Here is a 24,273-nt window from a genome sequence, read left to right as displayed (position 1 = left end):
CCTCAAGTCCTTTCCATTAAGACGGATTTTTTTTTTTACTAGAAAGTTTTGTTTCAAATTTAGATAATATTTTTATTTTTAATAAATAAATAAATTTATTTATTTATTTTCAAAGCAATTTGGGCAAATACAATTTTGCCTATTTATCGATATTAATTGTCGTTATATAATCGTGCCACTGTGAGTTGTCGAAGGGATCAGCACACAGCGGAGGCGTTAGGACGATGGTGGTGCCGAAGAGTAACATCGAGTTCCCACTCTTTATCTTCGTCGTCATCGTCACCGCCGGAATCGTCTCCTCCTCGTCCTCCTTCTCTGGCCTCTCCTCCTCCCATTGCGCTTCCCACAGTCGCTATGGCTCTTCGGTAACGCCTACCCTTAACTCTCTCATCTTGTTAGTATCAAAACCTCGGCGTAGGACTAGATCTTGACCCGGAACTGAAGCCCTAGTTCTACTTAGTTCATCTTAGCTTTTGAGGATGGTGAAAAGTGTGTTCTTCAATTGTTGGGGCAGGCAGCCTGCAATCGGAGGTTTTGGATTTCAGATGACATGTTTTGGAAGGATGACAGTCCTTTTAGGATCATAGGCGGCGATGTGCACTACTTCCGTATCCTGCCGCAGGTATTCCGTTGTGCATTTTTATCTTCTAACAAAAAAAACCTTTACTGTGCTATATTTTACTGGTTAAAATTAAAACACCCGACAGTGGTTGGCCGGCCATGCAAGAGAGTGCTTAATTTTGCCCGCGAAATGGAGTGGAAGTTGTTCAGATTAATTTCTGAGATCTAACTATTCCTGTCATAATCTGTTGGTTTAGTTCACAGTCCCTCCTTTTTCAAGCTTCCAAAACTAGATTGTGAATAATTGATTTATTTGATACGTTCATATATTTTTGTTTCCTTTGTTAAATGAAAAACAAGAAAAATATCTATAATTCTCAAAATTTATTGTTAGTAGCCAAATTGGAAGAATCATACTAGCTGTTTAAACATGCATTTTCTCAATCATGGCTGTGCAGCTTTGATATACAACAATTGTATTTTTAAGGCCTTGTGCAATGCGTTTATGCAGTATTGGAGAGATCGATTGTTGCGTGCTAAAGCCCTTGGCCTTAACACAATCCAGACTTATGTTCCGTGGAATTTGCATGAGCCAGAGCCAAAAAGATGGGTATTTGAAGGTATAGCAGACATTGAATCCTACTTGAAGCTTGCTCAGGAGCTAGGTTTTCTCGTTATGCTTCGACCTGGGCCATATATATGTGCAGGTAAGTGTCGTTAATTCATTAAAGTTTCTCAATCCATGCCGAGTTTGAGAAGAGGATGATGTTAACTGTCAAAATGATAGGTTTTATTTAACCTGAACTGTTTATTGTACAAGCTGGAATAAGTGAATGCATTGATAGTTCAGAATTTGCTTTGTTAGTATCAGGGCACAATATGTCTTTATTGTTGGAACATGGAACGGCGGGGAACAAAAATATAATTATTCTCCTATTCAGGTGGATAGTTGATTGAAGTTTTGCTTGACCACAGCATGAACTGGTGCCACTATATGCCTATTCAGAAATAAAATCTATACAAATATGTTGCTTTCTGGTTCAAGCCTTATTTTGTAGAACTTGGAGTTCACTTCATTTAAACAGTTATTTTTCATAAGTTTTGAAGGAATAAAAGTGTAATTCATTTGCTGCAAATAACATGCTAATCGTGAAGTCTACAAGATGACTCTTTAACTTTTCGCAGAGAAAAATGTTTTCTATATGAGAAAGGTAACATGCATTGAGTTTTTTCTGCCATTGTCCAATTAATTGCATGCATTTTCTTAGGTGTTTTAGACAAAGCACTGTATTGTTTATGTGATATGCTGCCTCTTTAGGTAGTTCAAATGCCTAGGTGGGCAATCTAGGTGCAAAAAATGGTTTAGTTCACCTGATGATCAATAATTTAATGAGGGAGTCTGGTGATGATTTTTCTCCACTAAAGAATAATTATTGTGAATGTGAAGAACTGAACTGCAGGGTTTTTTTTTATTTGGTAGCATGTAACTTATAAGTTTTAACACACACACACTTCTTTTGCAAGTAATAATACTTTAGATATTAATTATATTTTGTGTTTTAGATTATATGATTATCATGTTTTCTTTTTATATAGAATTGTGAATTGGATGCGTTGATTAGTATACCTTGTTGGATTATATTAATCATTTTATCAAAATAAATATTTTCAATGTTGACCTCATAATACCTCTTGCTTGCCTTGCATCGCATATGTGCTATGTAGTGTGTCAATTGCCCCTAAAATTGCTTTTAAAATCTTGAGAAATGATTCATGATTACTTTTATGTTTATGGAATTGCCAATATTTGTATTTGCCCTTTCAACTTATCCTAAAGATTAATGCAATTCAAAGGAATTAAAAAATGCCATATAAGTTACAAAACAAAGAAACTCATAGTTTGGTTATGCTGCATGAAAATTTTATGTCGATTAAGTTCTATAAATAAATTAAGAAAACCTTTCACTAAAGTGTTATGCACATAGATGAAATAGCTAAAAAACTAGCTACTTAGGGTTTATTTATTTTGCAGCAAATACATTTTTGGGAAATATATTTTGGGTTTTTCAAGGTTTGGAAGTTGGAATGTTGGAAAATCATAGTCAACAGATAAAGGTTGTGAGCATTTTGAGGAAAATGACTTCCACTCAATTGAGCAAAAGTTGTATCCCCGCCTATTAACAAGCCTTCCACCTTTTGCCTTGTCCCCAAACCCTCTTGGTTGTGAGCTCTCCTCTTTCTATTGATAGCGATGTCCTCTCTTCCCTTCATTATCAACCGTGATACCTCTATTCTCCCTTGTCAATCATGATCCTCCTTCGCCCTTCCATCCTCCACTGTTGACCACGATTCACCCGTTGCATTTTACATCAATTGTGAGCCCCCTCCTCTTTGCTATTGATAACGAGGCCACTTTTACGCTCTTTTGTTGATTTTGAGCCCGCCCATCCTCTACTGGCCCTCTTCCTCCTTTGCCATTAACTGTGAAATCCCTTGACCCTTTGGTCAATTGCAATTCTCTTCACCCTTTGCCCATTGATTGTGAGCAACCTTGCGTCATTGAGTGCAAGCCCCCTCCGCCTTTCACTCATTGACCTCAAGTTTTCCTTCGCCCATTCCTATGTGTCACCCTCCATCTTTCACTCATCGAATAGGAGTCACCTTATGCCCTCTGCCCTTTTGCCATTAATCACATGCCTCTTTTCATTGTCAAGTGTGAGCTTCCCTTCACTGAGAAGAGGTTGTGTTGGGGAAGAGGAAGTACATTCCCCCTTTGTGCATCAAACACAAATAATACCTTTCTCATAGTTTTGTTTTCTCTATAAAAACTTTCTTCGAAAATGTTTTACCCAAACAACAATTTATGCAAACCCCTTATTTGAACTTTATCTACTTCAACTATAGTATTTGTTTCTTATTTTGCCAACTAGCAGCTGAAAGTATTCTATTACGACTGTTAAGTCATCCTTCCTCAAATATTGGGTTACAAAAACACCTTAAATATGGTTGTTACCAGGAAGATTACGATAAAATAAATGCTATATTCCACCTGGCTAGAACCATATGGGTATTTTAAATACTAAATATCACCAAGAAGATACCACTCTAACAAATGCATTTTTTCTCATTCGAAATCATAAATTCTACTTCCAAATTTGTTCCTGTTTTCCTTGCTTGCATTATTCAAATTGTACCTCTACTTGTTGAATGCAGAGTGGGACTTTGGAGGTTTCCCTGCTTGGTTACTAGCAATAGAACCACCTCTTAAACTCAGATCATCAGATAAAACATTCCTTCACTATGTACGCCTTTTGTTTTAATTGTCTGTTATTCTAGTGGAAGTATTATATTTTTCGTTCTTGTTCATCTGCTGGAGAGAAAATTGTTTATTTGAGATGGATTTGCTAAAGTATGAAGAAACATCTATTTCAAGCAAGTTTCCAGAGAATTTATAGTGATATGGAACATGTAGAGTGTGTTGGTCTTCATTTCTAATTTCCTTCTGATGCTTCCAGAAATCATTCTGTTATTTAAATTTGTTTTAGTATAAGTTATAAGCATTCCATTAGTTCCAATTAGCTGACATTATTCTGTTATCTCTTCTCTTCTTTCTTTTTTCAGCATCTTTCATATTAATTTCTCAGGTACATAGATGGTGGGATGTTCTTTTTCCTAAAATAGCTCCCCTATTATATGAGAATGGAGGTCCCATCATTATGATTCAGGTATCCATTTGCTCCTACATGTTTAATAGATGACATTTGACAAATATATGGTGAGCGAGTTTATGCAAGAACATTTATGTAAAAGTTCATCTTGTTAAGGATATGAAATGAGAACCTCTGACACACTGCTGGTTTCATGCCTACAAATTTTCCAGATTGAAAACGAGTTTGGATCATACGGTTATGACAAGAAATATCTTCACTATTTAGTTGCTTTGGCTAGAAAGTACCTTGGGAATGAGACTATTCTGTATGTAGATTTTTTTTTTTTTTAAAATTCTTATGTTCATCTCCTTGATCACTTTTTTTAAATCTTATTCAGCAGTGTTACACCCAATTTTCTGTACTAGAACTGAAAATGGATTTTACTGTTTTTATTGGGTTGGTTTAAGTATCATAATTTAGTACAACTATCTTGTAAAATGCATTAGACTATTGGCCATAATTTTTCTCTTGATTCATAAAATCACTAGTCAATCCCTACATTGTTATTGCATCGGATACAGTATATTTTTAACTTTTTTCCTAATGCATACAGAATTTGCTAAACTTTCTAGGATTTTATATTAGAAAACAAGATCTAGAACTTGATTTCTTAAGCATATGCATTTTTGGTGAAAATGTGAATCCAAATTAAAGGGCTTCACTGATAAAAGACATCTTTGGTGAAAATAACTACATTTTTTCGTTGATCTTATCTGGTATATTTTGTAAATTCTTTTTCTGAGATTGCTTGCCAACTTATCTTGAAATAATGCAAGTATATAAACCATACTCAAACTCAGACTAGTGACTATACTGGATCAGATTGTGTAATGATCCTCTAATAAAAGAACTACTCTATTAACCTTGTCAGGTTCAATCATTTTCACCATCATGGCAGACATCATCTGCAACTAAAGCTTCATATTGTTCTACGTCTCCTTATCTACCATCATTGCCCCTGAAGCCACTTCAGAACTAATAGCAACTGGTTTATATGCAACTAGGGTATCCCTGCCTTTACTCCATTTCCTAGCTTAGTAGTAACCTATGCTAACTTATTTAAGAGTGATTCTAGTGAAGTTTACATTGGCTGCCTCTTTTCCTTTTCTCGTCCCTCTATGCTCATGGTCTTTCCACAAACAACACCAATTTGCTAAGTTCACAAAAGATACAAAAGTATGTTTGCCACCCAAGTGAGCTCAAACTTCAATCTGTGTTTGTCGATAGAATTCAAAATTGAGCTTGGCCGAGGTAAACCCAGGAGCCTCCTTGACTTTGACTTGGAGGGTGAACTATTGGATTAGATGACTCGAACAAAGCCGAGTGAATTGGATTGGATGGAAAGGGTTAAAGTGCGGAGAGCAAAGATGTGGTAGATTGATCCATGCTAGTGATAGTTGTTACCTAACAATCTTCTAGAGAACCACCCTTGTAACAATAATGTAGCAATTCAAGAGTGAAAATTCCCAACAATGTTGTACTTGTCTTTTCTATAAGCCTTTGAATTAGTGCTCATCCTCTAGGAGTAAGACATGACCCTCCACGTGGTGCTAACCTTTGGGTTCCATTGACTTTAACCATTCACCAACTTGAGTCAATATATGTTGTTTTCCCATTCATTGTTGATCACTCCTGTGAATTAAACTTTAAACCATTGGTAATTACTTATTTTGGCACGTTATCATCTTTACAACGGTTAAAATGAGTGACTAATTATATCCACATTATGTATACATTTGTAATGCACTGTTTCTTGGAAAATTTATGACAGAAAACTCTTACTCTCACAAATTGCCTACATGAGAATTGACGTATTAGCTTATTAGGTCAAACTACTAACCAAAAGCCTAGGCCATGTTAATATTCATAGATGCAAAATCAAGCAATCCCAACATAAATCGACCGAGTTAGAGTGGGATCATCTGATGCAAATTTGATTTCATCTCAGAAATCGGACACCCTTTGGAGACTAAATCTTTATTAATTATGGTCAAATTAATACTAAATTCGTCATTATTAATTGGTAATCGTTTGAGATTAGTGAAAAATCAACCGAATTAGAGTGATCTCTGGTCTATTGATTTCTCTAATTCCCACTTGGAAATCTTTATTGATAGATAAAGACGAAGTGGGGACGATCTGAAGTGTGTTTGAGGTCATTGTGTTGGTGATCTAAAGGATAGACGTAGATTTGGAGTAGCTTACTAGTTATATTGAGCATTTGAGAGAGAGATTTATCGGAATGATACGTTTTGACCATTTCGCTCAGCATGGTACGAGATCTTAAACCATGCATAACAAGGGTTATATATAAAGGTTCAAAGTAAGAATAAAATAAGAAGAACTCTACAAAAATGTATATCCCACTAAAACCAAAATGCAAATAATAAATGCACAACAAACTAACAGAAATCCAAAAATGTATTCAAATCTCGAACTCCACTCACCTCAAAATGACTTGGAAGGCAAGTATAAAGACATCTGCAAGAAAAATACTTCTAGAAGAGCCTTAAATATGAAATCGAAGTATAAGAAAAGGCAAATATCAAGTATGTTTGAATGCAATGTGTCAAACACAGTGATGTCTCAAGTTTACCCATTGTCTATCAGGATGCAGTGTTCTAAAATACTCAGCGTCATTTAACACGTATGACACAATGCAACTTTATGGCCATGTTTTCTATAGCAGAAGGAAAGTATGAGGGGGAAAATAAGTTTATGAGGAATGTGTAAGAAATTAATCCCTCATTTCTATTCCTTAGGGGGAAGGAAATTAGGTGGAAAACATCTTTCACACCATTTTCTTGTGAAATTGATTTTTAAAAACATGAAAAACATAAAATCAACTAAACAAAACTATTTAGTGGTCAAAATTGATGTCATTTTGGCTGAATTGGAGCTTCCCTCCTGATTTCCGCTGAAGCCAATTTGGCCAAAACTTTGAAAAATATTCCCTTGGCGCTTCCTCCTTTTCTATTTTTGCCCAGGAAATGAAGGAAAGGTTGGGTCCCACCACATGTTGCACCATTTGTTTCTTTCACCAAGTCTCACTGCTTGAAGAAGCTGGTCCATCTCTCGAAGTATGAGTATTTGGATATGTAACTCATTTTATATAAAATATACACACATGTACCCAAAACAACCTAAACGAACACTCCAACATAAGATCTAACTTGTATCTCCCACCAAAATTTACAAGGCATTACCAAAGAAAATTAATTTATTATCTCCTGCTAAAGGCCAATAGGGCATAGTAGTAACTTACTAAATCATATTTCTCAAGAATGACAACCCACAAATGCTACTTAGTCCCCATATTAGAGATATGCCCAAATGAACAACTTGAAGGACAACACAGCACATGACAGGTCACCTTATCGATTGGTCATTTAGATTAAATTTCAATTTTTTTCTATCAGTTTTACCCCTTAGTTAAACCAAATATTTCATCTATTTTGGTTTTTATGCCACTATAATACCAGCTAAAGGCTATTTATGGTGATACTTCAGACAACTATAACAATTTTACATCTGAACTTTCTTGTAGGTATACTACAGATGGTGGTTCTAGAGGCACTCTAGATAATGGAACAATCCCTGAGAAAGGTGTTTTTTCAGGTGAAGTTAGGAATAAAAGGACACATGCCTTCTCTCTCCACCAAACTCTTTTCTCTTAATGGAAATTTATATTCACAATCACATTGTCTAACTTTGATCTCTTTTGGAGACTCAGACTGCCATAAGATCATACTAATAGGTTGGTCTGATAGTGCCATCGGTGTTGCTATGGGAATTTTGTTTTATGTGGATCCATCTTTTATCTTGTGATGGAATATGTTATCTATCTTGATTATTCTTTAGAGAAGACTAAATAAGAATAAAATAAGATAAAACGAAATAAGAAAGAGCTTGTTGGAAATCCTATTCAAGGACATGTGAGCTGATTGGGGTTAAATTTCTTATAACTGAGGTATTTGAAGAGTCATAAACTTAAGATAAAGTCTTCTCTTCCTTTGAAATTTGTCAGCTATACACCGGTTGTCTTTGAGAAATCTTTGGCTCATAACCAGGTCCATGTGTGGGAGTTGGAGCAAGCCATGTAATTATAATCTCGCTCTTTTCTTTCCTCATCTACTAAAGAAATGGTAGAAAAATTCTTGAGATTTTCCTATTTTATTGAAGTAGATTGGCTACTGGAAAAGAAAAATTTTCTAGAACTGACTAAATGGTTGCTCTTATGGATGGAAATGGATTACCTAAGAACAAGCTGGGTCATCCCAACGAAGCACAATAATTATATTTTTTTTCTTTGTCCTTTAAGTGTAGGTTGAGTGTCTTGTAACTTGTCACTTTTGAGCTGCAAAAGGTTCTTGGCTTAGTTTCAACCAAATTCTGTCATTTCTTCTTGGAAGCCCATAAAGTCCACAGTCCAAAATACTATATTTTCAACATGCCAACCATAGAACTTGAACAATGGAGTAAGTTTGTCTTAAGGATGTTCATCTGCATAGAAATGTGACTAAGTGATGCAGGACGATCCAAAGATTTTTATTATTATTTTTGATAATTTTTATTTTTAGTAATTTTCAGAATTTTTAGTATTTAAAGTAGTTTTGGAAATTTTTATTTTTTTATATTTGAGGATTTTAAGTCCATTTAGAATTTTTAGGATTTCGAGTCTGTTAAGAATTTTTCCTTTCTATTAAGATTTCTTTCCTTTCTGTACAAGTTAGAGTTTTGGGTTTATATAAGCATTTTGTTAGTTGATGTTTAAGGAGAGGTTTTTAGTTTAATAATATTTTCTGCAGTGCCGTTTATTTCCCTATCTCCTAGTATTCTTTTGAATTAACAGGTTTTAGAAGATTGATTTTCAACATTCGTAGTCGATTAACAAAATCAATATTGCTCGCAGGATAATTGCTATCCCGTCCAGCGTCACTAAGCAAACTGAAAAAATAACCTGCCAGCAAAAATGATTTCAATTAAGATGATTGATTATATGAGATTCTTTGGATGAGAGGATAATCAATATTTATATCTTTTTCTTTAAACCTATTATACCTATCATCAGTTTGTAGCAGATTTTGTTAGTGATACAATTCCTTTCTTTTAGCCTTCAGTAGTGTTGGTCTAAGCATTAGCTTGATAATTAGTTTGCTTTAATAATTTTGCCTTGCTCTCTCCAGTGGCAATGTCAACGTGTGTGTATTAATGATAAAAACAATAAGTTTACGAAGTATAGCAAATACTTAATACCTTTTGTGTGTGTTAATATGATTTTCTTGGTTATGTGCAGCGGTCGATTTTTCAACTGGTGAGGATCCATGGCCTATATTTCAGTTGCAAAAGGAATATAATGCCCCTGGAAAATCACCTCCTCTCTCAGCGTTAGTATATGTTCAGTTGCTTACCTGTTTTTCCTCAAAATTATCCTGTTGTTTGGAGCTTTTTTTTTTTTTTTTTTTTTTTGCAGGGAATTCTATACAGGATGGCTCACCCACTGGGGAGAGAAGATTGCAGAAACCGATGCCAATTATACTGCTGCTGCTTTAGAGAAGATTTTATCTAGGAATGGTTCTGTTGTACTCTATGTATGTTTGCCGAAATTTCTGGATGAGCTAAACTAGCTTTCTCACACACTGCTCGAATAACATTGACTATCTCAATTTTTCAGATGGCTCATGGTGGAACCAATTTTGGATTTTACAATGGTGCAAACACTGGTCAGAATGAATCTGATTATAAGGCAGATCTTACGTCCTACGATTATGTATGTCAACTGGAAATTGCAACAATGTACTTGTATTCAGTTTGACTTAAATTTTTTTTGGTAATTCAGGATGCTCCAATCAAGGAGTCCGGTGACGTGGGCAATCCAAAATATCAAGGCATGTCCAGTTTATATAATCAATTGGTTATTGTTTCTTTGATGTTGCCTTGATTAGCAATTGGAATCACATTTATCATGTATTGGGACTTTTAGTTTATCTTCCAGTTAACTTTGCAGTCTACTTGGTGACATTATGCTCCTCAATGATGCGTGTAACTAAGTGTTGAAGAAGATGGGACTCAGTATTAAGTACTCTGTGAAATGGCTCTATTTTGACCTGTCAGGCTCTATTTTGACCTGTCAGACTTAGGGGTTTAGTTATCAAAACAGTGGTTTAATTATAGAAATAGTGCCTTTATTGTAGGGGGTAGTTCTCCATAACCTGCATCTTCTAGACTGTTCATATTCTATATTCTGTTACCTTTATTGTCCAAGCTCAGTTCTCCCTTCTAATTTTTGTTCAATCCTAGTCCATTTTATAAGAACTGGAAAATAGACTTGCTTATGTTTTTGTTCCTAGAGATAGGGATGGTCAAACGCCAGCCTAGAGATGGAAGGCAAGATTTGAACCCAAGGCCATCAACAAAATTCTAAGACCCTTACTAACTATGCTAGTTGCCACCTCTAACTATATTTTGAAAAGAAATGAAGGGATAAGTTAATTGGTAGCAGTTATAACTGTACATATTTTCTATAGTTGCCTGACAATCTAGTATAGTGTGCTTGTGAAAAAAGAAGGCAGCCCTTTTTCCAAGGTCTACAATCTCACTTGACTTCTGGTATATTGTTTCTGATGAATAAGTACATGTTCCACTATTATGAGATTTTCTTATTTATGAGTTTTCCCTTTTCCAAGTATAAGAATCACATTCCGTGGAACAATACATATGAAGTTTTAGGTTCAATGTTGTGTCATTGCAGCAATAAGGAGAGTTATTCAGAAGTACAGTGGAGTAGTTCTGCCTCGTGCCCCTCCTGATAATAAAAAATTAGGATATGGCCTAGTTGATCTCCGTAAGATTGCCTCTTTTAGTGAGGTCCTCAATGACATATATGATACAACCACAGTAGTCAAAAGTGAATATCCTTTGACGATGGAGACAGTTGGCCAGGTATGATCCACCTAAAATGTTGTTGCATATTTTGGTTTGTCCATTTGCTCTAGTTTTCAACTACTTTGAGTCAATATACCTTCTTAATTCTAATATTTTATTCTTGTCGTCAGATGTTTGGATTTCTGTTGTATGTGTCTAAATTACCTCCAAGGAAAAGAAGTAGCATCCTAAAAATTCAGAAGGTTGAAAACTCAAAATTTCTAGGTCTCATTTAGCTTCTTTATACTGCAGTTTTCATTCTAATCTATAATTTTTTTCCATTGTAAAATTCCAAACTTATCACTGCAAAATGAAGACATTTATATGCTGTAAAATTGCTGGCAGGTGCATGATAGAGCCCAAGTTTTTGTTTCATGTGGTTTGGACAAAGCTGGAGGCCATCCTATATACATTGGTGTAATTGAAAGATGGTCTAATAGGGAACTTCTGATTCCCAAAATCTCTTGTTCCTCAAATAGCAGCTTACTTATTCTGGTATGCATATCAGTCTTTGCTTCTAGGATGCACATTTTTACACCCTTAGCACACCATGCCAAAAGAACTTGAAACCTATATCTGTTTATAATGACACAAAGAACACTTCTTTTGACAATCTTATTAATTAAGAAAATGACTTCAAAAAGTTCTAATAAAAACACACACACAATCCAAAACTATACTAGTTTATATATATTTTTTCCCAGAACTTTTTTGGTGTCATAGCATCCACTATAAAATCAACATCAACTCTTAAAATGTTGTTTTGACATGCATACATGCATTACCTACTACTCTTACACTAGCACTCTCTTGAAAATATAAATGTTGCTAATGTCAACATGACACAACCACCACCGCCCTCCTTGATGATCACCTCTTGTACAATCCTCCTTGACAAGTAGCCCTCTTCATCAGGAGCCATCCACCAGAAGCAATTGGTGTCATCTTTATCACTCTTTCCATAACCACTTCTATCAGTAGATATTGTGTGTAGTAGATATTGCTACACGCAAGCTCCAGACCTTCATAAGTTGTGTCCCAAATTCCCAACACACATTTTCTCTGTTGACCACCACTTTTGCCTTAGCAAGGCACATCCTTATCACTCAGATAGCTTGAATGCTATTGGAAGATGACTCTAGCATTCTTTATTTTAAGCCAGATATCAAACTTATCCGCCCTTCTTTTTTATGCTGGAAACATGCCATGAATTGTGGATGCTATTTGAATAGGAAACCCTCCACAATTTCTCTTTCTCCCTTTCTGAGTTTTTCAAAGAAGCAGTCCTCTTGCAAGTGCCCAAATATGAAGCATCCTCATTCTTCCCCTAGTCATGGATAAGTATAAACCTCCCAGCTAGCCAATGCCATATCTCGTGTGCTTGAACTTACGTACTCTATATATCTTGATTGTACAAGACTAAGTCATCTCTTTATAAAACATCCCTGTCAATCAATTGCTCTCTTTTGATTCAGTCGGTTCAAGCCTTGTTTGATTTGGTAAAGACAAACTTGGCAAATTCTTGGCTCGAACCAAACCCTTGTTTCATAAGATCTGTATCACAATGTATCTCACACTCAAGCCTTGTTTAGATTATTTGCTTGAACCCTGCAGCTATTGAATAATGATTTCGCTCACAACTCAACATGATGACAAAACATAACTCAAAATTTCCACTGATCACCTAACTAATGTTACCATACCACTACACTGGCCTAGTTAATTCCTTGACTATTCAAACCTGCCTCAGTTCACTTGTTGATGCTTTGTTAGAGGAATGGAGCATCGATGATGTGCTAAGAAGAGATTTAAGGTTGTGCATTTGAGTTAGTTTATGGCTTTATGAATTTACCTAGTTGTCCGTCATTGAACATGGTGTGGTTGTGCCTTTGAGTTAGTTTATAGCTTTGTGAATTTATCTAGTGGTCCTTCATCAAACTTGGCGCTCAGCCAAACTTGTGCTCAACCAAATTGACCTAATCATTGGATGATCAGGTCTCCAAAAGTTGCAAGTTAATTTAGTATGGAATATGATTTCATATTGTCATGATCAATTCTTGTTATGTATGTACTCCGTATACTTCTAAATTCTAATGCTATGAAATGAACAATTAACTATCCCACGAAAAGGAGAAATGAGGTGATCTGATGGACATTTGATAACAAAAGAACAAGAATTCCCTTTGTGCAGCCAAGCAGCTGCAAAAATTAGTCATGAATATGTGAGAAATAGCCTTGTCTCTGGTTTGATATTATATTTCTTATTTCTTTGCACTTTCTTGCCTTCACATATTTCTCACTTTCACCGAGTAGAAACAGTTAGTTCTTATACCATGTTTTTTTTTTCAAAAAAAAAAAACTAGGTATACTTTAAATCTTCTCCCTCTCTCTCAATTTGATCCTCTTTCAATTGGAAAGAAATCAATTTCTCACTTCTCCTCTCTCAATTTGTAATGTACCAAGCAAAACATATGCAATGGGAGCATTTTGGCTATACCACTATATCTATATTTTCATGGTATTATTATCAATTGGTGTTGATAATGGTATGAGATTGTTGGGTCTTGTTAATGAAAACAGAAGTGGATACATGAATATTGAAAGGAGCATTTTGGCTATACCATTATATCTATATTTTCATGATATTATTATCAATTGGTGTTGATAATGGTTCTCTCTCACAACAGACATGTTTCTGTTACTTAAATAAGTTGATGATTTGGCTAAAGAACTTTGCCAGAGTTGAGAAAAAAAGTAGGATGATAATATTCCTTCATATGATATTTTGTGAGTTATACACCATGCAGAGAATCCAAATTTTATCGGAAATAGGAAGAATTCATCAAGTATCATTTTGTATGAGTATTGCTAGATGATAAGTGTTGATCATTTAATAAGATATATAGATCAAAACCTAGTGGACACACTGATCAAGACAGTCATCTAATGGTGGCTTTGCAATTTTAGCTGACCTTCATGTGTTATTGTTGAGAAGTTACCACACACTGTTAACTTACATAAACAAATATGAAAAGATGGTCCATAGTTTGAGAATCAATTTCCAAGTGGGAGGTTGCTACTGGATAATTAATACATCATGCAGGAGTTTGGGGGGCGAGTCTGTTAGTAGGTTTATGATTTTTTTGAACTGACTATATTTTTGCAAAACCAGCACCTATTGAACTTGGTTCTGGATGAATTGATTTGATCTTCATATGACCCAGTCTCCCTATGCTATGAATGTCTCAATTTTGGCATTCGATCTGGGACTAGGTGATCGAATCTTTATGATTTTGTTATGTATGTAAGCCTTAGAGTCCTTGTGCTATAACACAAAGCATTAACTATCTCATAGTAAAAGTCAAATCACGATGATATGATGTCAGCATAATAAAAAAATTGTCTTCATGTGATCATGGATATTGAAAAGCTTGCTAAAACATGTAAAAGGTTTCTCTCATATTTCTTATTTTGTGTTTTGTCCTCTTTTCATTGTCTGTTTTCCTTTTGCAACATTTCTTGCTTGCACAAATTGCAAATATAGTTATGTTTGTAGATCTTGATTTGAGAAGTCCTGTATTCCAGAAATTGGCATATAAATGGTACCATGATCCTAACAATGTCTTATCTATGACCCAAGTTGGCAGTGTGACTCAGCTTGACCCTACTGTCTTCTACTCATCTTAACTTTATTCAATTAAATCCTTCTTGATGTGAACTGACTAAATCTCCTTTGACTCCACTCAGTTCAATCCAAATCGTGAAGACAACATTGAATACGTATTTCATGCTAGCTTAGGGAGGGATCATAACTTTATATAAACTATTCTATTACATGGTCTATCATAAGAGGTTTATAGTAGACCAGCGTGTGCTTCTGAGCTTGTGAGACTTGATTTAGGTGCTCTACATAATTGTCTTTAATGACCAAGGTTTCGATGTTGTTTAAGTCTTTGATTGGAATGATACTGTTTCGATATTGTACTGATGTTTCAATACATGGTGTTAGTAATGGATGGTGCTAGTAATGGATTGGAGTTGAAGGAGCAATTATGCCGGGCCAAGCATGGTTTTAAATCTTGTAACATTGCTAGGTGAAATGGTCGAAACATATCATTCCGGTAAATTATCAAAATTTGATACCACTTAGCGTAGATAATGTTTCCTTTCTTTACTTCATCTCTTTCTTCAATCTCCAATTTGTTATCGACACCATGCATCAGATCGTCGACATGATACTCGAGCAATATTGTTCTATTCAAAGACCGAAAATATAGTATGACTCGGGATTTGAACCTTTGTACCGAGTAATATCGAGTTTCGGCGATTTACTAGAACAATATATTTCGATCATTTCACCTGACATGGTACGAGATTTGAAACTATGTTAATGGCATTTGCTGAATCATTGCTTTTCTGTGCATGCTGGAAGTGCTCTACAATATTCTCATCATTTCAGATGTATTTTGGCTTAATCTTTGGAATTCATACTTGTATGGTAACTAGAGTCTAGATTCACAGAGAAGTAGATATTCATGAAGTGGTCAAGCCAAACAAAAAGGAATTGCCACTTACATTAGTTGTCTTTGTTTCACATCTTGCAAGAGTTTGTTTAAATTGTGTTATTAATTATTTTAACTTTGAATTTTGATCTTAAATGCAGGTGGAAAACTTGGGTCGTCTAAATTATGGTCAATACATCTCTGATAAGAAGGTAATTCAATAAATAAAATACAGAATTTTGTTAAATATTGAACTTGCAAATTTTCAAGTTGTGTAATATGTGCATCTAAGTGCTGAAGATAGGCCTAAGAATCATTGCTTCGCATATCAACCTATGTGTTAGATGCTATTCTCTTAGGCCCTGACTTGAGCTGTTGCTATAAAAGCAAGTCTTGTTTTTGTTTGCATATGATTGGACTGTATATGCTCCTAGTTCTTTGAGCCCTACAGATTATATTTAGGCACGCTAGATATGCCTGCTGATGTTCTTGATTACATTATTTGTTTTTATTGGCTTTTGTCAATAATCATGCACAGTCCGTCAAACTCTAGAGAACTTGGCTGCACTAGCCAATAGACTAAATATTAGAGTAAAAAAAGATTGGCATCTAATCAAGTCACAAGGAGCAACCATCAAAGGGAACGAGAATATGGTGGCTAGTGGCCCTATTACCTTGACGAAGCAACACCCTTTTTCATGCTTCCTGTTATGGTTACCTACTGTCTTCTACCTCATGACAAAAGCAGATACAGGAAGGAAATGAAACAAACATGGTTCTTGCCCTTTCAAGGGATTTGGGAAATGTGTTTTAGATTAATTTATCATTCTATGAGCAGTATATGTAGCTGGCTCCAATTAGTGTGGACTGACATAGCTTGATGATAATGAACTATTCTCTTTAGCATTATTATAAATGTTATCGCTATATTGATCAAAATTAAATCAAGAATTCATACCAGTTGGAACGGAAGGATTGGAATCAAGATAACATGTGTGATTATTATTTAGTTTCATTTATCTAACTTGACTACCAAAAAAAATTTTAGTTATTGGGTGGTGCTCAATCTTAATATTTAATCACCTGTCATGTCCAATTGTTCTACAAAATTTATACAACTTGAATTATTTGAGTATCAATTTACAAATCCTTTAAAGAATTTATCCATCAATTTGAAGGTAAAGATGTGACTTGTGGCCATGGTTTAAAATTTCGTTCCGTGCTAGGCGAAACGGAGGAAATTTACTGTTCCCTCCGTTGCCCGACATTTACCCGACACCGGCACCGTGGGTTGCCACGGGAATTCCACGGGATTGAGGAGGCCACCATGACCTCTGAGAGTTGAGCGGGGATGCCCATGGGCTGCGCGGGTCAGGACGCCCACGAGCGAAGGTGGGATGCGCCCATTATTAAAACTTAGGTTAATAATTTCAATCAACTCTTATAACTCCTAACTATAGGATAATTTAAATAGATTTAATCAAATCTTAATAAAACTATCTCATTAATTTAATATATATAATTTATTTTAATTCTAAAAATATATAATAAATTATTTATTTATTTACCATATGGAGGTGCCACGATTCTATATTTTTTAATATTTAGATTAATTTTTTATTTTAAATTAATATATTTTATATTTAAAAAATATTGAAATCATATCGGCACGATACGATATTGAAACTATATCGTTCCAATCATAAATCGAAACTCCGATACAAGTCAAGATTTTAAACCATGCTCATGACAACATCTATAATTATTATTTGGTTTCCCTTATCCATCCTGGCTAGTAGAATAATGGGATCATGCTGAATCTTAATTACATATTTAATCACCTTGTCATTCTTTGGGTAATCTTTTAATAGTTTGAGTTAGATTATTTGAAATCTCTTGATTCATCTGCAATATTCTTCTACTGTAATCTAAATAATCTAGCCATCAGTTATCCATGTTGTTCCATGACACAGTTGGAATTTCTCTCTTCTGTTTTGCTTCTGTTGAAGTGCTGAGAATGCTTTCATTTATTTTTGGCATCCGTTGGTCAAATAGATTATCACTTTTCCCAATGGTCCCATATTTTCTTAATTTGGATATCAATATATTGTTGCAGTGACTAAAGGAAATGTTTTCACAAAAAATTTTCCTTCTTTTCATTCTTATGTAGTTAGTAATTGAAATGCTAATCTTTGAGATTGTGAACTGCTGCAGTATATGGAGTATTGCTTTTTTCAAAGTTAAGCTTTGTTGATTCATTGAGTTCTCATCATACTATAGGTCCAAATTCTTGAACGGAGATTTTAATTAACATCCTTTTGAATCAGGGAATACTGTCTAATGTTTTCATAGATGGCACTGCCCTTCATGGATGGCAGATGTCTCCAATTCCACTAGATAGATTTAGCAATTTTGCCACTCTCAACCTGATCAAGCAAGTTTCTGATTTGATGACAGGTAATATTTCTATTGAGAAGATTCAAATTGTTAGTCAAAAGCTATATAGCTATATCTAACCCACACACAAATTCTTATTTAACATTTCTATTACTTGCTTTTAATTATAAATGAAATACATTTGTTGATATTGAGATATCAATATTTACTAATATCAGATGACACTAATCCCCTGACACAAGTAACCATTGTTTAAAATTTTGAGCCATGTCGGAGTTTCGGTTTACATTCAGAATAGTACGGTTTTAGTACTATATCATTGTCATGCTGAAACGGTTTCGGTAATTTTTTAAATATAAAATATATTAATTTAAAAATATTTTTATTAGTATTTGATTGTTATAGACGTTTACTATTGAATTGTATTTGCGATGTTAAATGTTGAGTTTAAGTTTTGATATTATCTCTTTAAATGTTTGATGCTTATTGAGTAAAAGTCGATTTAGGATTAACTGAAGTCAACCAAGTGGACATTGCACAAGTAGGTTTAAACTAGATTTAATTTGGATTTATTTTGATCGATTTAAAATTAAATCAAATTTATATATAGAATAACTTATTTCATTAGGAGTAATATATTTTATAAAGTTAGAAATTATATTATATATATATTATCTTTCTTAATAATCTGTCTTCTATATCCTTAAATATTTTTTCTTTTTATGTTTATCCCGTGGATGTATGAAGAAGGGAAAAAGATAATTACCCTTAAAAGATTTTTTTCCCTTATGAAGCGATTAAGGAGAGGAAAAAAAACATTCTTAAAGAGGTTAAAGAGGTTTTTTTTTCTCTATGTTTACTTTTGCGGATCGACGGAGGGGGAAAAATTAATGAATAAAGGAGGGAAAAAATTAACCAAGAGGAAAATAAAATAGTGAATGAACAAGGGAAAGGAATTACCCTTTAAAAAATAAAATTTTTTATCTAAAATTAGAAAAGGAAATAATAAAAAAAACCACGAGGTTGCAATAGCCACTGCGATCTCGCGGAGGCGGCCTCGCTAGGTTGTGGTGTTGCAGAATGATAAATTTTACCTGTGCTAAACGACATAGGTCAATACTTAATCCATGCAAGTAACTAGTTGCTTTTAGTAACTTTAACACTCCACCTCAAGTAATCATTTATATCCAACTTGTCAAATCTACTTAAAATCATAGAGAGAGGATTTGAGTAAGAGTTGACTATGATGAAAAACAAATGAATACTCAATAATTGTTTGTAGGTGCTAATTCCTTCAACTTTAGATCAATGTGTCGATAGAGAGAGGATGGCTTGAGATTCATGTTTACTTGCTGGTGGAGGAGGAGAGGAGACGGTGGAGGGAGGGAGAGAGAGTAGTAGCTAGGTGGAGAAGGTGAAGGATTCTACATGTTATGTTTACCTATAGTGTGTTATCTTTGTCTTCTCCGAGCCCAATATCACTTATCGTTATATTTATCATTGCATCTGTTGCGTCTTGCTGCCGTGCATGTCGTAGCGTTTGTTGACCTTTGTCACTACGCTTGCTGTCATGTCCGTTGCGCTTTGCGCTCTTCGTCTCACGCCCAGGGTTGTGTTCTTTCGTTATGCTCGTCGATCCTCATGACTCACCAATTGTGACGCCCGTTGCTAGTTGCGTTTGCTGCATTCACTGTTGTGCCCAATGAGCTCCCTATCATGTCCACTATTGTCGTTGTTGGGTTTGTGCTCGACTTGGACATTATAACTTGCCTCACCTCTAAGTTACATGTTTGTCATTCGTCATTTGTTGTAGATTTAAAGTATAGTTTTTAGAATGTGGGATTCTATGGTCCACCTTGTTTAAGGTGGATGCCATTTTTAGGAAAAGTCACTCCATGGAGAAGGATTAGAACCTCATCTCTATTTGATTTTCATGCAAGTTGAGTAGTCTATGGAATCAGATGTTGAGCGTTTTGCTCACTGATCAGCACGAACACAAGGCTCAGAGCCGCGAGACGACAAAGGTGTGGCGGCCTCGCGGAGGCCTCTGTGAGGTCGCAAGGCTGCCTTAATCTCGCGGTGGTCTTGCCTAGCCATGAGGCTGACCAGTAACATCGATTTTTTTCTATCATTTTTTTCGTTCCTTTCCCCCCTTATTTTTATTGTTTTTACACTTAATTCCTTTCCCTCCTCTTCCTCTTCCTGTTAAATTTGTTTCCCCTCTTGTAAACACAGTAAGTACCTCTTCAAAGATGTAGGAGACAGATTGTTAAGAAAAATAGAAAAAAATTAATATATTTTATATTTAAAAAAGTATCAAAGTCTTATCGGTACAATATGATACTGTACGGAAATTGTATCACAAACTCTGGTATAACTCAGAATTTTAAACCTTGGTAGAGTCCTTGAAATCAAAGCTCTTCTTTGCTACCTTATGGATTAAACGACATCAATCAGCCTTTGTTTGCAGATCTTAAAATATTTTTTGAGTAGGATAAAAGTTTTCATAGAAATTAGTAGTTTTTATAAAAGTGCTATTAGATAATAAGTTTATAAGAAATTGTGGAACATAATGAACCTTGTCCAAGAATAATAAAGAAATATGTAAAGAACCTTGTCCTTTACTAGGGATATGAATCATTACTAATGGTCACAAATGGTATTAGAGAAGGATGAATAGTGACAAATAACCCATTTTTCTGTGGTATTAGACAACAAAATCAATCACCGCAGTAGTACCAGTGAAGAAAGTATGGCAATGAATAAGAATATTGATTATAATGAGATTAAAACTCACATTTAGTTGTGCTTCTCCATATGCAACAACAATTTGCAAATAACAGCCCTTGTCATTGTCAAACTGTGTTGATCATAGCTATCTGGAATTGGATGATATTAGCAAATAAAAATGTGAGCTAAATCCATTTTTTCTAACTAAAGTTTTGCAACAATAAATTTTTTATCAATTGATATTATATGCTTAATATGTTCACTGTTATAAACTTCTTGACAACTTCAGAAAGCAAGAAATTTCAAATAATGAAAAGTTTCTAGAAGGTATCTAAAACCTAGAAAAGAAAAACAAATCTGTAAAACATGAAGGGGTGATGAGATTTGACATTTCCTTTGTCTGCAAGCCGGTTCCTGATTTTTAAAAAATAGAATTCATTTAGTATTATTTGCTTCTCATAATCTTTTATTCTAAGTGAACTTTATGTTTCTTGATTATTCATCAAGGAAATCCAGAGTCATGACAATTCCGAGAATATAAACACTTTTCTATCATGTATTTAACGTAGCTGTTATATTATTGCAACATTAAGTGTGTTTTTCTCATTTGGGATTATCGTCATTTTAACTGCATAGGCATTTAGCTGATAGTGAGATGTTTATTTTTCTGCACAGAGAACATTTCCACTGGACCAGCAATTTATGAAGGCCATTTCACCATCAATTCAGTGAAACAAATCAAAGATACATTTATTTCTTTCCGTGGTTGGAACAAAGGAATTGCTTTTGTGAATGAATTCAATATTGGAAGATTCTGGCCTGTATGATGCTGAGCCTGAGACTGCTCACTCCTTTGTTCTTTTTCTGAAATGATATATTATAATTTCTTTCTCATACAACATTCAATGTGACAATATAAATGCAGTCACTTGGACCCCAATGCGCCCTTTATGTTCCTGCACCATTACTTCGAGAAGGAGAAAATGTTGTGGTACGTGCTACACTTCTATTCACAATTGGATTTGTTTATATGCACTTTCACCAATTTTTGTACTAAGATGAACAATTCTGCAATTGCCTCAAGCTTCTAATATACATAAACGTTCAAGTAAAAGTATTTGTAAACTTATAACCATAGCTGGAATGTGTAGTCTTGGATTAGACTGCATGGGCACATAACCTGTGCTTGCCAACGAGCCATGCCAAGTATGAGTTCATGCTGGGTTGCGTATGGATCCTAGTAAGCACAACCCACTTGCCTCCTCTATTTAAGAATGAGTGCAGAGACAAAGATGGGTTGCAGAGGTAGGGAGACCAATCACTACTTTAAATTCACCTCTCCACATGGATGTAAAGTTGTTAGGATCAAGATCCTCCCTAGGAATCACAAGAAGTTTATAGATTTGGATTGTAAGACCCTACAATTTAATTGCAATATTTTAGAACTTCTTTTTTCATTTATAATTTTTTTAGATTTGTTAACTTTTAGCATCTAGTATTATAGTAAATATTTTACAACATTCTAATATAATGAAGCTTTATATAAAATTATTCATATAGTAAATAGATGAAATATATGAAGCAATTCATATAGTGTTCCATAGTGTTTCTTTTCCTAGCAAGTAGTAAATTTTGGATAATTACAAGATGGATAAATAATGATAAAAATTTAAAAAAGAATCTTATACAATTAATTTTTTCTCAAATGATACAACTGTTTCTCGAATAGCATAGAAGCTTCGCTTTTACATAAATTTTTTCTTTTCATAGGGTGACTCATACTGAGCTAGATGATAGCAAATTATACTTCCTTTGGTCCTAGTTTACTATTATTTTATTTAAGAGGGAATTCTTCTGTTGCAGTGGAAGGTAGTCCTGACCAAGGGGCCATACATATTGTTGGGTATACTAAGTAATGAAAGCAGAGTTGATTTCAATCATTTTAATGGCCTAAAGCTTCTTACTAATTAGCTGTTAACTGCTAGATTGTATTTGGTATGCATGAATGGAATAAAATGAAATCAGAATGAGATTATAAATGAAATGTAATAGAACTTAGATTAGAATGACCTATTGCTTTCTTTATTTAGCTATAATTTAATGATATAACTAATGGAATTTATTTTTGACATTTTTATTCATTTAATTTTTCAATCAATTTTACTGACTCATCTTATTTATTTTGGAGTGACAAATCTATCTCATTAGTTCAAGACACTTAATTTGGTCGATCTACACAATTCAACTTGGTTGGTTTAGTCAACACCTGTAGCACATTGGATTCACTTACTCTATTTTACCTTATCAGTTCGATTGATTTGACTAACCTATCCACCTAGCTTGTCATGTTTAACCAACACAACTGGTCCACTAAGCATGACTAGCCTGATTGTCTGCTTGGCCTGCCGAGCCCGATGGATCGCTCAGCTAGTTTCTGATCTACTAGACCTCAGCCTGACCAACCCTAATGACTTGCCTCAACTAACTGTTTCTCTTGGCCCGACCAGATCACTTGCCTGCTTGATGCGTTCAGTTTGGTAGATTTGAGTTGTTCGCTTGGCCTAATCAGCCTGTCCAGCCTAGTTAACTCTATTTCAATTTTAGTTCAAATTGTTAATTTGCTAATAGAGGTGGGGGAATGAAACTTTCTCCCACTTAAAGGGTGGAATGGATTGAGTGGAATTAAATATTTTTTGGAAAAGATCATAGCACTTTAAACTGTTCATCCAAACATTAGAATGAAATTGTAAGGTGAATGAACCTTACAATCTTATCCCATTCATATATAACATTTTGTCCAAAGAAACGTTCTCAACCCGACAATGTTTTTTCCAATTATTTATGTATTTGCAAGGAATAAACATGGATTTTGACACCAAGTGCAGGTCATATTGGAGTTGCATGCACCAAATCCCAATCTCACGATCAACTTGGTGAAGAAGCCAGACTTCACTTGTGGAACCAAGAGTAAGAAGGAATGATAATGATTGAGAATAAGATTTGCCACTGAATGTACATACATTCTAGTTTCGTTTTATTAAACATTTACTTATTATGCATTGATTCTCAGGATAGCCCCCAACAGTTTGTACTCTTTTTCTCCTAATTGTTGTTGTATCTATCTAGTGATCCTAATAGTTGGTCTCTTTAATGGCTCGCATTCATGATAAATTTATGGACATCCAAAAAGTTCTTAGATTTAGTTATCAATACCTTCTACCAAAAATAATTTCAATTATTTCTGCTGTGATACAAAGGATGCATGATCGGAATTTAGATCATGCATGATCATGATATGAAGTGCTAGTATTCTTATGCATATAACCATTTTTACTTTATGCCCTTCATCGCTGGTTTCTTTACTGATGCTGGCTAGAAAGGGAAGAAATGGATAACCGGCACATCCACAATATTTCAAGATGAACCCCAAACAAGCTCAAGGTACGTTA

The 24,273-nt window shown here is 34.6% G+C and overlaps 1 protein-coding gene across 1 annotated transcript; it reads left to right on the top strand.

The window, feature by feature from the left end:
• Positions 1-201: 201 nt before the first annotated feature.
• Positions 202-24,041, top strand: LOC141816732 (beta-galactosidase 8). The gene is given in 20 exon segments (XM_074704479.1): positions 202-365; positions 515-622; positions 1,073-1,268; positions 3,775-3,863; positions 4,206-4,286; positions 4,442-4,536; positions 7,819-7,889; positions 9,568-9,658; positions 9,745-9,862; positions 9,946-10,041; positions 10,111-10,159; positions 11,023-11,213; positions 11,327-11,398; positions 11,541-11,690; positions 15,859-15,909; positions 18,025-18,154; positions 21,500-21,645; positions 21,750-21,815; positions 23,710-23,793; positions 23,795-24,041. Coding segments are annotated over 20 exon segments (2,046 nt in total). The 5' UTR covers positions 202-224; the 3' UTR covers positions 23,816-24,041.
• The last annotated feature ends 232 nt before the right edge of the window (positions 24,042-24,273 follow it).

The sequence above is a fragment of the Curcuma longa genome, chromosome 2 (assembly GCF_044706935.1).
Source record: "Curcuma longa cultivar G26 ecotype Majalengka, Jawa Barat chromosome 2, ITB_CL_G26_1.1, whole genome shotgun sequence".
NCBI classification, from domain to species: Eukaryota; Viridiplantae; Streptophyta; class Magnoliopsida; order Zingiberales; family Zingiberaceae; genus Curcuma; species Curcuma longa.
This window is presented reverse-complemented; position numbering and strand designations above follow the sequence as displayed.